Genomic DNA, 14472 nt, shown 5'->3' with positions numbered 1-14472 from the left:
TCCGCTGGGCCGGGGCCGTGAAAACCACGTTTGGCGTGCAACGACAGCCTGCGCCAGGGAAGGAAAAGGGCCACGCCACACGCCAGACACAGGAGAGCAGCCAGGAGCGGGCAACCCACATGAGCCCAGGACGCCTCCGTCTGGTCCGTGGACGGTTCCTCCCATCGGTGGTGGACACCTGACCTCATTCTCAGCGTTGTAGCTTATCCCCACGTGGATGTTTGGAAGCTACAAAGTGAGAGTGACTATGTCTTTTTTTTTAAGCTAAGTATTGCCTGGCTCAAAAAACTTTTTCCACGTATTTTAAACCAATCACAATTTATTTCATAGAGATTTTTCAGCTGAGAAACGCACACACGGCAAACGTGACAGTGATATGTCAGTGTCACCCCCACCCCGGCCCCATACAGACCTCTCTTCCCCGGTAAGAGGCCAGGACACCACCCAACCCCGATCCTCCGCTCACTCACTCCCCCACCCCCTCCCCACCCTTGGTGGCAGCAGGGTCCCGGCTGCACTGGCCTCAAGGGCAAAGGAAGCAAGTGCGGGTCACTTCCAACTCAAAGCGGAATGCGAACCACGGCTAACGAGACAGCCCGCAGAGCAGACGTGTGGTCTGGGCAGAAGGGAAGGGAGGTTCCGTGACCCAGGTCCCCGGTTCCACCGCCCATTGGTGGCTGCACTGACACCCCCGCCGAGACGGAGCAGCAGGGCCCACGGGCACAGTGTGGGGCGCCGCCCCCATGGCCCACGTGCTGCGATGGACTCTGAGAAAATAAATATTAAAGGCGGGCAAAGCCGGGAGCACCCCTCGCCCAGATCAACTCAGAAATATCTGGCCGGCACCGAGACACCTGGGTGCCACCGGCCCTGCCCCGTCCGGCCCCCAGGGCAGAGGGAGCAGGCGTGCCCCCAACCCCGGAGCGGCCTTCCCAACTTGACGCACTAGCCTGAGAAAGGAAAGGTGACTGACAGCGATGACATCACCGCTGTTTCACGACGGTGGCCGCTGGGCTGGAGGGACAGTCCCGTCCGCACCCCCGGGGACGGCAAGCTGGTGGCTTCTGCTCGCGCCTGGCCTGCTTTCCTTTCTGGTTCCTTGCCTCCTGCTTTTTCAACTCCAAGAGTTTCCCTGTGAAGTGTGATGGTGATGCTGTCTGTGCTCACGGTACCTGTCACGCACGAGCCTTAATTTTCACGCAGGAAACACACCCACGTCCCCCCAGCTGCTGGCCCTTCTCCCCCCAAGGCTGATTCCCGACAAGTCCTTCTCTCATCTTCCTGGCAGAGTCTGTAGTGCAGACTTTAATCCATCTGGAATTACGTGTGAAGAAGGGGTCTTAGTTTATCGATTTTCCCAACAGTCGGCTGATCCAAACCCTTTATTAAACATTCAATCCTCTTCCCCTTGAGTTTGTGCAGAACAGGAGTCCCTGGATTACATGGGTCTTTTCGAGACTCTCCTTTTCTGCAGATCTTTTATCTATTCCTGTTGCTTTTAAATCATAGGACTTCTCATGGGGAAGCCCTGCTTGTTGAAGTTCTTCTAGGAATTGTCTCAGCTGTTTTCATATTTTCTCAAATGTTAATTGCTGTATCACGGAGCTAAATTCCACAAAAAGTCTTGTTTTCCTGTTTAGTTGGATTGATTCTCACACATGCGAATTTGAAGACAAAGGACGTCTTTTAACAGATTGTCATTAACGGTGCAGATGACAAGTGACGTCACTTCTTGTGTGAAAAGTTAAGTCTTTCTGGGCTTCCCTGGTGGCGCAGTGGATGAGAGTCCGCCTGCCGATGCAGGGGACACGGGTTCGTGCCCCGGTCCGGGAGGATCCCACATGCCGCGGAGCGGCTGGGCCCGTGAGCCATGGCCGCTGAGCCTGCGCGTCCGGAGCCTGTGCTCCGCAATGGGAGACGCCACAACAGTGAGAGGCCCGCGTACAGCAAAAAAAAAAAAAAAAAAAAAGTTAAGTCTTTCTGTGGAGGAGACATCGCTCAGGGATGAAAATACAGGGAGGCCGGTGGGTCGGCCCTGGGGCTGCCGTACATCTAGGACTGGCCGTGTACCCCACCCCGTCCCACCCGCCTGGCACCTGCGGGGGTGGGGGAGGAACCCACCCCCATCGACTGTCTGTCAGCAGGAGGCTATCCAAGCCATCTTGAAGAAAGTTAATCTCTTCTGCCCTTAAACTTTAGAAGAAGAAAATACCTCAGAGAACCTGCACAGGTTCCTGGAAAGGCCGACAGGGTGTCCCGTCGGGGCACGGACTCCGTGGTCGCCCATCTTCTGGGAAGGGGACCCAGTGCACAAGCCCCACCAGGAAAGGAGAAGCAGCAATGTCCCTCCCGGCCCCGCCTCCCAGGACCAGTGAGTGGATGAGAGAGACACAACCACTGGGGCTCCGCCACACTGCTCTTTAAAAAACCCCCAAACGGAACTCTTCACTGCAGCCCTGCCAAGTGACTGCTGGCTGTGCGCGGAGGCCAGAGACGCCTGCGGCCCCAGGGCCTGTGCCTGGGGGTGGGCACGGGGGCTGCTCCCCGTGCCCTCACCCTCCAGCCTCACGGCTCTGGGGCCCCACGTCACCGCTCTGCGCCCAGCAGCCGTGCAGCCCCAGCGCAAGGACCGCCAGTCCCTGCAGCTCCCCGAGGCCCGTCGGCCCCAGCCCGCCTGGAGGCCCTCGGGGGCACCTCCCGGCCTCAGCCCCCTCCCCCTGCGCCCCCGGCCCAGCAAGGCTGCCTCCAGACAGGAGCCTGGGGGGTGCCCATTGGGGTGTCCCGGGGCAAGGGGCTGGGGAGCAAGCTGACACGGCGCCTGGGACCCCACGAGGTCTGGGCTCAGCGGTCGCATGGCGCCTCCTCACCACCGCCACTCGGACCTCAGGCCACTCAAGGGGACTTCTCTTTTCTTTCGTTCTTTTTATTTATTTTTTAAGAAAAACTAAACCAAACTGAAGCTTCGACTTGATTTGCTGAAGGAAGGAGGGCGAGCTGTCACGCTTCCTGGGCAGAAACACTTTAAATGTCCACTTTAAACCTACACATCTTATCCTGAGGGTGTATCAGTTTCTGTTTCTTAAGAAGCCCAGGGCACAATGTCCTCGAGAAAAGTCGGTGTGGCAAGTGGAGAAACCTCTGCGTTCACAGGCGAACCGGCTGCTCTCTCGCGGCTTCTTACGCTTAACGTGGTGTCGGGTCACACGCGACACCTGAGCAAGGCGACGGGGACACGGCTCAGACGCGAGGCCAGAGCGCTCACAGCGCCCCTCGATCCTGAACTATTTCTCGAGCCAGAGCATTTGCCTTAAATCTTGTCTTGGAAAGCCGGGCTCCAGCCCTGCGGCAGGAAAGGCTGGAGCTCCACATTTCCTGGGGTCGAAGCCTTGGAAGGTGCCTGAGGGCGCTGGAGGTCACGGCCACACTAGCTCTCCTGCTCCAGGGGGCCACGAGGGACGCACAGGAGGTCCGGCCCAGGCCTGGGCCCCAGTCCCCACACAGGCGGTTTCCCGGGAGGTATGTGGAGGCGGGCGGGCGTCAGACGATTTGGGTGAAGCACGAGCCCGGCTGACCCCGGCTGACCGTCCTCGCCCTGACGGATGGGCGGGAAACGAGGGACCAGGAAGCAGTGCAGACGGCCGACACCGTGCCGGGGAAGCAAGACTATCTGGCTAATTAAATGGCAGAATCCGTTTAGAGGTAATTTCCTTTTTAAAAGATAACGAATTTCAGATTTAATATGGGACTAAATCAACTTTAAAGAGCTCTGAGGGTTCGGAGGGAGAGAATGCTGCATCTGGCGGCCTTCCTGAAACCCGGCCCCCGCGGCCTCTTTCTGGTGACGGACGGGGTGGCCCGCGGTGACGGGTGACGTGATTTCATCAGCTTGTCTCGGGTCTTGTAATTCTATCATTAAAACCCTAAACTTTATCATCTTCCCGTGCCCTGCTCCTTTTGATGTAATGGCCTGAGCCCATTAATAACATCGCCGTCCGAGGCGAGATGGAAGGGCTGTCACGGGGAAGCAGTCGTCCGAGTGCCAGACCGCGGCCCGCAGCCCTCACTTTTAATTTCAACATAGTGCCATTTGGGCCAGCAGGAAAGAAGCGTTGTTTTAAAATTAATTACCTTGTCAGTAGCTATTATGATTAAAAAGTAGGTCCACGTCAATACCCTGTGCCTAATTCAGAAAGAGAACTACACGAAGAGCCATGGAAATCAGTGCTTCAGGAGAGAGGCTGAGAACGGAGCCTCTTTCTGTCTTGACGGGCGATTTCACGACGCGAGGAACCTTGCTGTGCCGAAGGGTCCCCACCCGCTCAGGCTGCCTGTGCGGAAGGAAGGGGCCGAGGACGCCTCGCGGCTTGAAGAGCCCGATGGCAGAGGCGACAGCCCTGAAGGGGCCACAGACCGAATACCTGAGGTCACACGTTTCTACTGGGGGCGGCTCGGGCCTTGGACAGGACGCCAGGCAGAGGGGCAGACGAGGGGCCGTCGGGCCTGCCCACCAGGCTGCACTCCAGGGTCCTTCCTTTGTTATTTTTAGCCTCTGAACGTGGTGGAAACTGACCTCAGGTTTCGTCTCAGATCTGGGAGAGGCCATGTGCTCAGGTCAAACAAGTTGAAATAGCAAAGCACGGACGGCAGGAGGTTCCTACGACTGGCCGCTGATTTCAGGGTCTTTGGAGTTTCCCTTAGTCTTAAAGCATCGGATTGAAGGGTTTATCACACGTGCATCTAAGCTGCCTTCTACAGACCGACCTTCCTGGAAGCTATTCTCAGGACTGCACGCTTCACTCTGCCCCGCGTGCTGGCCTCGGGCTTGGGCCGGTGGGGCTGGCAGCCCTGGGGGAGTCCCCTACTATGACAGCTGCAGGCACGAGGGAGCCTGTGGGGAGGTGCGTTGTCCCAGACGCCCCTGAGGCAGAGACAGAGGAGGAGGATACCGTGTGAAGGCAGGAAGGACACATCTGAGGGATGGAGCCTGAGCCGAGTTCCAGCGACGCGTGCGCTCCTCCAGCCCGGCGTCTACCCAGGCCTGGCGCCCCAGTGACCTGTGAGGTCACCCATGCCTCCTGCAGCAGCAGGCACCCTGGGGCTGGGCCCAGGGCTCCCCAGCACGGGTGACACACGAACCCTCAGCCCCTTGCGTGGGGTGGACCAGGGGGAGTCTCAGCACAATAAGGCCACACCCTCGAGCAGCAGAACATGGAGAGCGCCGGGGCAGCCGCGGTGGCTGGTTACAGAAGCCACTCTTTTCCGTAAGCTTCCGGGGACCGCGCCCGGTTCTGAAATGCCCCTCTGGTCTCAGCCGGCTGGTGGCCGGAGCTCGGCTGTTGGAATGAGGCCGTGAGGCCCCGCGGGCGCTGGACTGTCCCTGCAGTCTTACGAGGAAGCCCAGCCCCTTGAGACAGTACTGCAGACGGAGCGCTCAGGAGATGATCCAGGTCAAATGGGGCCATGAGGGTGGGCCCTGACCCGATGGGACAGGTGTCCTTGTAAGAAGAGGCACCAGGGCTTCTTCTGCCACCTGAGAACACAGCAAGAAGGCAGCCAGCGGCATCCAGCAGGAAGGGGTCTCTCCAGAGCCCGACCACGCCGGGCCCTGACCCCAGACCCGTGGCCTCCAGAGCTGAGGGCAACGAAGTGCATCGTGGCCGCGGGCTCTCCAGTAATCTGCACGGTTGGTCCGGCTCCAGCCTGGGCCTGAGTTTCCTGTCTGTGCACCGAGATGTCCTCCAGCCCACGAGGCTGCCTCTGTCGGGGGGACAGGAGGGGTTCAGGCCCCACCATGGCCGGCACTTCTCAATCAAATCGCTGTTTGCCACCCTCTGCATGGCCGTGCTCCCTTTGATGACAACGGTCTCCAGGGCAGGGCTGTGGGTGGAGACCTCCTGCAGGCATCAGGCTGAGCTTCCCGTCAGCAGTTCTCTCATTCGTTCTTTAAATAGCATCATAATATTAAATACGCCTTTTCTGCTCAGATGCCACCACAAGCCAGAGAAGCAGAGAAGACCCATAGCCTCCTGGGGCCACTCAGTTCCCCCACGTACCCGGAAGAGAAAACAAGAGCTGGAAGCTCAGGAAGCCGAGGGAGGCTTTAAGACTTTTGATATCAAAGAACGTCGGAAACAATGCTGGATGTCAGCGGCTTTCGGGAGATGCAGGCCACCCCGCGGTCCCCAGTCCGGGTGAGCACGCAGCTGGCGGGGCCACCGTCCGGCGGAGAAGGACGAGACGCCCTGCATGCTAGCGAAGCCCCGAGAACACCGCAAACGGAGGCCAGCAAGACGGGGGACGAGCACGGGCGGAGCTGCCACGGGGACGTGGGGCTGGGGGGTGGGAGTGACACACGCACGACACAAGCCACAGAGGGGGGTGCCCGCGCTGCCGTTCACGTGACTCTCCAGGACACCATGTAAGGGGCTCACGGAAGCCCGCCTCCCCCAAAACAACATACACAATACTGCACACATGTTAACACACACAAGCGGTCCAGGGATGTGCACGGGGTCCAGGAAAGACAGGCACTGGATCAAGACGGCGGGGGGGCAGAGTGGGGGGGCGGGTACGACGAGGGTTCAGGACAGAGAACACAGGGGCACCGACGGCACCCTCGTTTCACTTCTGGACAGAAGGACAAGCACGGAAAAACGTAAACCTGACACTGCCGAGTGGAGGGCGCAGGACTGTCATCGTAGCCTTCCACACCTCGCTGGATGCCTGACGCCAGGAGCACGCAGGAGCCCAGCCCTCGGCTGGGGAGGAGCCGGGGTGGCGAGGACGCTGCCTGGTGGGCCCGGGACTCCTGCGTCTGAGCTGGGCTCCAAACAGACACGGGACAGTGGCCACCTGGGCCTCCAGGCTGAGGGACGCCTGAGTGGGGAGGTGGGGGCCACCGGCCACGTGGGGCGTCCCGATGCCCCGCATCCTTAGCACAGAGCCTGTCTTTGCCTGGAGACCGGCGGCTTTTCTTCTGCTGGCTGACCAGCGAGGCGAGTTCTGGGAACGGCCCTAAGAGAAACCCTGAGACGAGGGTCTTTGAGGCGCTGACAGCTGACGGATGACCGCCCGCAGGACGACAAAGGGGAGCTGTGAGCAGCCGCATCACACCGCCGCGCCCTGGGAAACTAATTGCTCCCAATTGTCCCGGGCAGCATTATTTCTCTGGCAATCATTTTCTTTGAAAGCCCAAAATGAGCATGAAACAACTCTTTTGACCGGACATAAAAGTTAAATGTCCCAATGTTGATCAAATTAACTTCAGCGCTGTGACAATGGACTGTATTTGTGAAGAGATACTGGGGGACAAAGGGGCGCTTTATGCCGAGATTTCACAGTTGTGATGTAAAAATGTTCCTGAGGACCTGGCCCGGCCGCATTGCATAGGGAGACACAAGAGCCCTGTCACTTGTGGAAAAAAAATCTCACTTCACGGCCGAAAGCTTGGGAGAGTCCAGGAAGGACTGTGTGAGCTGCAGTCTCTGCTGCCGAGTTAACGCCCTAAACGTTCCCCAAGAGCGTGACTGTGCGCCTGGAGAGGGACCACCTGTCCCCACGGGGGGTACAAAGGTGCACGCGGCACACACAGCCCCCCAGAGCCCCGAGGAGGGTCCGAGCCACCCCTCCAGGCAGACAGGACCCCAGGCCCCGCGCAGAGGCCCCAACACAGCCCACTGCAGCGTCTCTGAGCCTGACGCCCTTTGCTAATTAGAGGTTTGTCTTCTTTTAACCTTGCAGAGCGAGAGGGTTTTTTTTAATTTTCTTTTTTTTTTTTTGGCCCCGACTCGCGGCACGTGGGATCTTAGTTCCCCGACCAGGGGTCAAACCCACACCCCCTGCATTGGATGCACAGAGTCTTAACCACTGGACCGCCAGGGAAGTCCCAGAACGAGAGATGTAAAGCAAAAAATTATTGCACAAAAACATCAGTTATGATTTACCATAAAAACCCAGACGAACCCACTGGCCGCCCTTTATTAACACTGGAAATCCTATTTTGCAACGTCTCCAAGGGGAATCCTTCCCACTAAGCCCATCACAGCAAGGGCGCCATAGGCGTGGTGCTCTGCAGGGGACATTCATGGCGGGCGCTGCTCGTAGCGTAAACAATTCTGAAAGTTCACACACTTCAGACGAGAGTTTGACTCTCAGGGTTTTTTGTTTTGTTTTAAGTAAGATTTTTATTTTGGAATAATCTTGGATTCACAAAAAAACTGCAAACACAGCACCGGGTGCCTCTCGGTTTTAACCCGCGGTCCCCCCACCACCTTGTGGGGACAGGACCTGGGCTGACGTGCCACCTTTCCCGGGCCTGACACCCTCGCTCGGATGGAAACGCGAGCCTGCGAGGCTTTACGGGGAGATTAAGCCGGGAAGGCGGGCTCCCGTCGGACCCCGCACTGTTTCCCTGCGTCCACGCCGGCCGCAGACAATGTTCCCAGAGGTTCCCAACGCCCTGAATGGGAAACTGTTGGTGGCAGCGTCCATTCAAAGGGCCAGCATGGCATTGTCCTCCCAATCGGCAGAGAGAATGCGGTCTGCTGGTGGCTGCCAAAAGGTTAGCATCCCCGATGAAAGGGCGGCCCGTCATTCACCGCCGACAGAGCGGCCCTTTGTGCGGGCGGCCCGGCCCCGCGCGGCGGAGGTCCGGATGCGGCTGGCTGAGCGCCCCACAGAAGCCCTTCATGGGAACGCAGAGCTGGGGAAGGGCCCGAAACCCAGAGGCCGCTTTCCCGGGGGCCGCAAAGCACAGGCGGTCTGGGGCAGTGACACATCCTCAGGCCATCCGTCTGACGACCTGACCACAGCCGCCAAGCCCAGCTCATTCCCCATCCAGCCGGCTCCGGCCCCAAAGGAGGCCCCAGAGAGGGCCCAGGGACCGCAGGGCCCCAGCCGCGCCCCAGCCGAGCAGCCCTGGGAGGCCGGTCTGGCCGCTGCGAGATGAGCCCTCCCAGGAGGGCCGCTCCCAAGTCTGATGTGACCACACGCGCCCCTGGGCCTCCTCCCGGACCAAGGCACCGTGCGCGTCAGGCCGGTGCCGCGAGGGCGGACAGCCCGGGGCCTCAGCACAGACTGGGCGATGCTGGCGCCTGGCTGCAGACAGGGTGAGGGCAAGCAGATCCCCGTGTCCCCCACGTGGGGGCCTCGGATGGGGCAAGGGGCCTGATCTCCGGCAGCCCGGAGGCGAACTGGCGGCCACTGTCTCGTCCTGCTGACTGGTGGCACGAGGACAGGCTCCTGGCCTTCCGGCTCCGTCCAGGGAGCGTCTCGGCCGAGCACGCTCACAGAAGGAACAGGCACAACTCATGGTCTGGGCAGGCTGGCGAGGTCCTGGGGAGATCTGAGACCCCGCCCCAAGCCCAAGAGGACCAAAGGCCCCACTTAGGGCACGGGCGCTGGTGGGAGAGGACTCCAGCTGAGGACTCGGCCGCTGGACGCGCTCCGGCAAATCAGGGCCCAACGCAGCCTGTTAATTGGGTGTGAGGAGCTCCCTTTCTTTCCCAGATGACAGCCCATCAGCGGCGACCCCGTGAGAGGTCACATGAGACCATCGCAGACAGAGGGAGGGCCTCAGAGGGCCCAGGGGGGAGGGTCCTGAAAACCAGCTGTGACGGGGGCCAGGGCGGTAGGAGGGGTGTGCTGGGAGCCTGGGCAGGTGATGGGAGGAACTCGCGCACTCTGACGACCACTGAGGCTGCCTCCCCTCTGGCCAGGGGCCCGCAGCCGGGCCGGGAAGCTGGGGCAGAGCGGTGCGGGAGGCAGCGCTCCGCCGGGCAGGGCAGACCTGCCCGGCCAGCCACTCCAAGGGGCCTATAGCCGGAGCCCGGTGGGGGGCCAGAGTCTGGGAAGACTCAGCCCGCGGCCAGCGGGACCCCAGGCCAAAGGAGACCTCCGTCTGCCATGGCTCATCTTCCCCCCAAGACGGAAAAGAAAGTGAGGACACCCACTGTCCAGCACGTCTGGACAGGATAACGGGAGCCTTGGGGCAGGGGTCGGGCTTTGTGCATTAGCCCTGGGTCGACACTGGCAAGTTCCGTATTTTGGGTAAATACGAAAAATGGCTTAAAGAGCAAGGCGCGCTCCTCCCCAGAGGTGGGCGGGGGGAGGCCCCCCTCAGTACCCACCTGTCGAGCACGTAGCCCAGGGCCTTGTGCCGGATCCCCGAGTACACAGAAGGGCTGGTCTCCCAGGCAACCAGGTTGGAAGCATCGTGGAAAAGATGGATGTTCACCAAGTCGAAGGCACTGCGGGGACAGAGACAGGAAGCTCGGAGGAGGGCTGGAGCTGCCCGGCTGCCTGGGCCGGCCCCCCATGCCGCCCCACCTGGCTCCTCAAGGCAGGTGCACCCACGCTGCCCGGGCGTGTCCTCCCCCGAGGTGTGGTCAGAGGACACACAAGACCTGGAGTCCTCACACAGTGAAGTCCCCACACGGACACGGGTACTCGGCCAACGGAAAAGGGAGCTGTTTCTCTGAAGAAAGGGACCTACACAGGATCCCAGGAACTTTCCTCAGAACGGGGGGCGGGGGGAGCGGGAGGGAGGCCGGGGAAGGGGCGACGGGAGGGGGGAGGGGGGACAAGGCCCCTCCCCAGGCCTTAGCTCCCTCCACGGGCAGCTGGTGCTACAGCCCGAAGCCCCCTGTGCGCTCAGTGCTCACCATGGGGTCCCCGTGCCATAGGGGTCACTAAGGGATTCATTTCACTCCCCAGAAGAAGCCCCAAGCTCACAGCCCTTGGAAAACCCTTGGGGAAACCCCAGCAGCCCAGCGTCGCCTGGGCTTCTGCAGGGACGTGGCGAGGCGGGTTTGGCCTGTCAGCCTCTCGTGCCCAGGGAGCCCTGGGGCATCGCTGCAGCCTGTCTGCCGCACAGAGAGGTGGGGGCCATCCGCAGAGCTGGGACCACTGGGCCCCACGATCCAGTGAGACACGTGCGCTGACCTGACAGCACTGTCCTGGGCCGGATAAAGAGCTCGAATTCTCTCCTACGGCCTCATGAGGACCCACTGACCCCAGGCGGCCACCCCGTGCCCCTCCCACGCTGCACCGGGGGGGCCCGTGGGACTGAGAACAAGGGCAGGAGTTGGGGGGTCAGGTCAGGAAGGCTGCGGCTGTCTCAGCTCCCTCTCACGCTCTGGGACCCTGGCCTCAGGAAACGCCCTGACGTGCGTGGCCCCAAGGAGGGGCCCGCGTGGAAATAGCAGGGGGGCCGCGGTCACTGGCTGACGCTGGCACCTGACGGGAGTGCAGCTCCTGAGGATGGGCTGCAGCCTTGGCCTGAACAAGCGGTCAGCTAGCGGCAGGTCGGGCCTCTCCCCAGGGAGACACCCCAACCCCAGGACCTCACAGTGCAGACCGTGGCCTCAGTCCCCCGGGCCCGACCCCAGGTGGCCGAGCGCATGTCAGGGAAGCAGGACCCGCTGCTGGACGCAGCAGCAGGGGGACCACCATGGGGAGGGGCTGCCAGGGCACCCACGGGATGGGGGGGCGGGTGGGAGTGAGTGCTGGGACACCAGAGTCATGTGCCCGGCAACCACGCTCTGTGTCACACAGAGTCGCCAGAACAAAAAGGGTCAAAGAGTAGAGGGTCGGGTCGGGTCGGGCAGCCTTTGACGGAAGTGCCCCCGCAGTGCTGAAGGGGGGCGTCCTGGGACGCAGGGGACCACGGTGGACGTACCAGTCCGCAAGGCACCACCTCGTCCGGATGAAGCCTTTCCTCGACCACTTGCACTGAAAAACAAACAGGTCACACTTGTCAGCAGTGAGGGGGGAGGAGGGCACGCCTGGCTCACAGGCAGTCGGGGCGCCGAGAAAAGTGGGACCACACGGGCTCCGCACTGGCTGCGGGCAGGGAGGGGACCACGAGGCACGACCACCACCATCTCCCAGACCAGCTGCAGGGGCTCAGTCGGCCAGGCCATGGGGGGCCCCAGTGGACAGGAGGACGCCCTTGGCCAAGTTCAGGGGGCCCCGAGCGGCGGCGCCAGCAAGACCTCCTACGCAGCTGGCGGGCCTGGCGGGTGACAGGACGCGTCTGAGCCGGAAGGAAGCTGCGCGGTCGGTGTGGAGAGGCCGCCACTAGCGGGCTCGGGGCCTGCGGCGTCATCGCCGCGAGAGAGCCGTGTGGGACCCCGGGAGGCAGACAGACACAGAAACCCCATCTTTACTTCTGCTCCACCAACCCCACCTCAAAGAAAGGAACTTCTGCTGGAGAAGCTGGGAGAAGCCTCGCTGAGCCGCCACCCGTCCTGCTGTCCCGCAGCTGGGGCGGCACCTGCCCCGCCCAGCGTCAGCGGCCACGTCCCCTCGTGCTCACGCTGGGAGGGGAGGAGGGTGGGATGCAGCCGGGCTGCCCAGCAGCCGCTCTGTGACGAAGGACGTTCCGTGTTGGGGGCCGCGTGTGACAGTGTCATAATCAACTTTCACTTAAATGGCCACACAGCACAGGGTAGCTTCACGGCCTGAGCAGTTTTGGGAGTGGGGCTCCGCCCGGCACCCCTTGCAAGTCTGCGGGAGGCACTGGGGACCTTCCTGAATCCCTGGTGGCAAACTTTAGGGTGCTGGAGGGAACGTCTGTCTTCTCCGGGACCCTCCGCCCACGTGCCAGGGCAGCGTGTCAAGCGTCCACGGAGCACAGGGGCTGGTCCTCGGGCGGGGGGCATGTGGGGCTGTGCCGTGGGGACAGGCGGGGGCAGAGGGCGGAGACCGCGTGGTCCCGGAGATGGTAGCCGCGTGGGACCCAGAGACCGACGCGGCGAAAAGCACGGCCTCCTGACGGCCGTGTCCAGGGAAGTGGGGGCCCAGGCCAGCCACACATTTCTCTACTTCGAGCAGACAGTTCGGCGGCTGAAGCGCTCTCCACGCGCCTCCCTAGCCACCGCCCCATTTGCTTCTACTCCCCCGACAGCCAGCCGTCACGAGGGGCTCCTCTCTCTTCTGCTCCGTTCGTTCGGCGCCCCGTGGGCTCCTCACCCCACCCCTTGCCCAGACTGCTCTCACAAGGTCACCACGGCCTTGAGTTCCTGACGCGTCCTCAACCGGACCGCTGATTCGCTGACCCTCTCTCTGACCACGTCCGGTTCAGAATCCAGCCCGCTGTTCAGCGCAGGACCCAGGAGCCCTCGAGGTTGAGAATCGCACCCAAGGTCACATGGCAAGTGGTCACCCGCTGGGGCAGGCCGCAGGGGAGCCAGGCTGGACGTGGGCCCGGTCAAATCCACCAGAAGGTCTGTCGCCTTCTCCCACTGCCGCAGCGGGAGTGGGAGGGGGTCGCCACGCACACCGGCTGTCGAGGGCGCCCCGCCCCCCCTCAGCCTCGCCGGGAGAACCAGCGACTTGTCTTCCATCTGCAGCCACGTCCTGCAGAGAGTGGGAAGCAGGCGCCGCCACCCTGGTGCCCTCATGCACATTCGGAAACCAGGAGCTGCAGCACAGGGCGGCCTGACTCCTGGGCTCAGGGCGAGTCTCCGGAAGCGGGACCAGGGTCTGGGCCGGTTCCCTGGGAGCAGCCGGCAGGGCAGCCTGTGGTCAGCACACATGTAGGGAGGCTGGGGCCTCCAGCACAGAAGCTTCCGGATGCAGGTGCTCATAGCAAACGGAGGCGGGGTGCAAGCGGGCGGGGCTGGGCCTCCTCTGCCTCTTCCCAGCCCCGTGCACGCTCCCAGGCTCACTGGTCATCGGCCACCTTCTCAAGCCACCCAAGGCTCCAGGCGACGGCAGACGGGACGGCAGTGGCTGGGGTGCCCCGGGGTGTCCACCCCAGTTCTCAGAGAGGCTCTCACACTGGAGTGGGAACCATGTCACGCCCGGGTCTGGGCGGGGGCGGTGGGGGGGCCGCCACATCATTCACCTGACAATATTAAGTCTCTGCTCAGATGCCCTGTTAATAGGATGCCTTTACCAGCAGATGGATGGCGAATACAGGCGGCTTCATCTACTAAAAGACGGCATAAATCACGGTGAGAAAAGGGAGGCTGCGGGAAGGTTATCACCACCCAGCCTCCCCGTGAAAGGCCCGCTTCAGAGCATTAGTGAAATTAATTCATCTTTCATAAGAGCTTGGAACAGTCCCTGTGATGCATGGAAACAACCAATTTCTCACGACGGGCAGGAGGAATAAAATGCCTCGGCCCCGACGGACGACGCAGACCTGCTTTTCAAAACGGTCTCGCGTTGCCTGGAGTGCTTCCCCCAGAGGCAGCACGTGGAATTCGCGTCGAGCCAAGAGCGCCCACAAGCCACCAGGGAAGTTCTGTCGGTTTTATGTGCAGTGGGCTGTAATTATTTGGAATTGCATCATGCCTCCATCATGGTAATTACGTTTAGATTGCCCTTAAGTGACGGTAATAAAAGAAAGAGAAATCAGTCTTAAACTAATTCCCTCCCCCAGAACGTGTTCCAATAAGGCTAAAGGCCTGGACTGCAGGCCCAGCAGGAGGGGAGCAGCCGCAGCACAGCCTCCTGGGCACCGCG

General features: G+C 61.5%; 1 protein-coding gene across 3 annotated transcripts in view; it reads right to left on the bottom strand.

The window, feature by feature from the left end:
- The window catches only part of INPP5A (inositol polyphosphate-5-phosphatase A), a 180258-nt gene that overhangs the window by 37665 nt on the left and 128121 nt on the right, over window positions 1-14472 (bottom strand). For all 3 annotated transcript variants that reach the window (XM_082674241.1, XM_082674243.1, XM_082674242.1), the window contains 2 exons: window positions 11678-11730; window positions 10128-10247 (listed from right to left, as the gene is read on the bottom strand). In XM_082674241.1, coding sequence (XP_082530367.1) covers window positions 10128-10247; window positions 11678-11730 — 173 coding nt within the window. The remainder of the gene's footprint in view (window positions 1-10127; window positions 10248-11677; window positions 11731-14472) is intronic.

This window comes from Grampus griseus, assembly GCF_964374135.1.
Source record: "Grampus griseus genome assembly, chromosome: 16".
Classification (NCBI taxonomy): Eukaryota; Metazoa; Chordata; class Mammalia; order Artiodactyla; family Delphinidae; genus Grampus; species Grampus griseus.
This window is presented reverse-complemented; position numbering and strand designations above follow the sequence as displayed.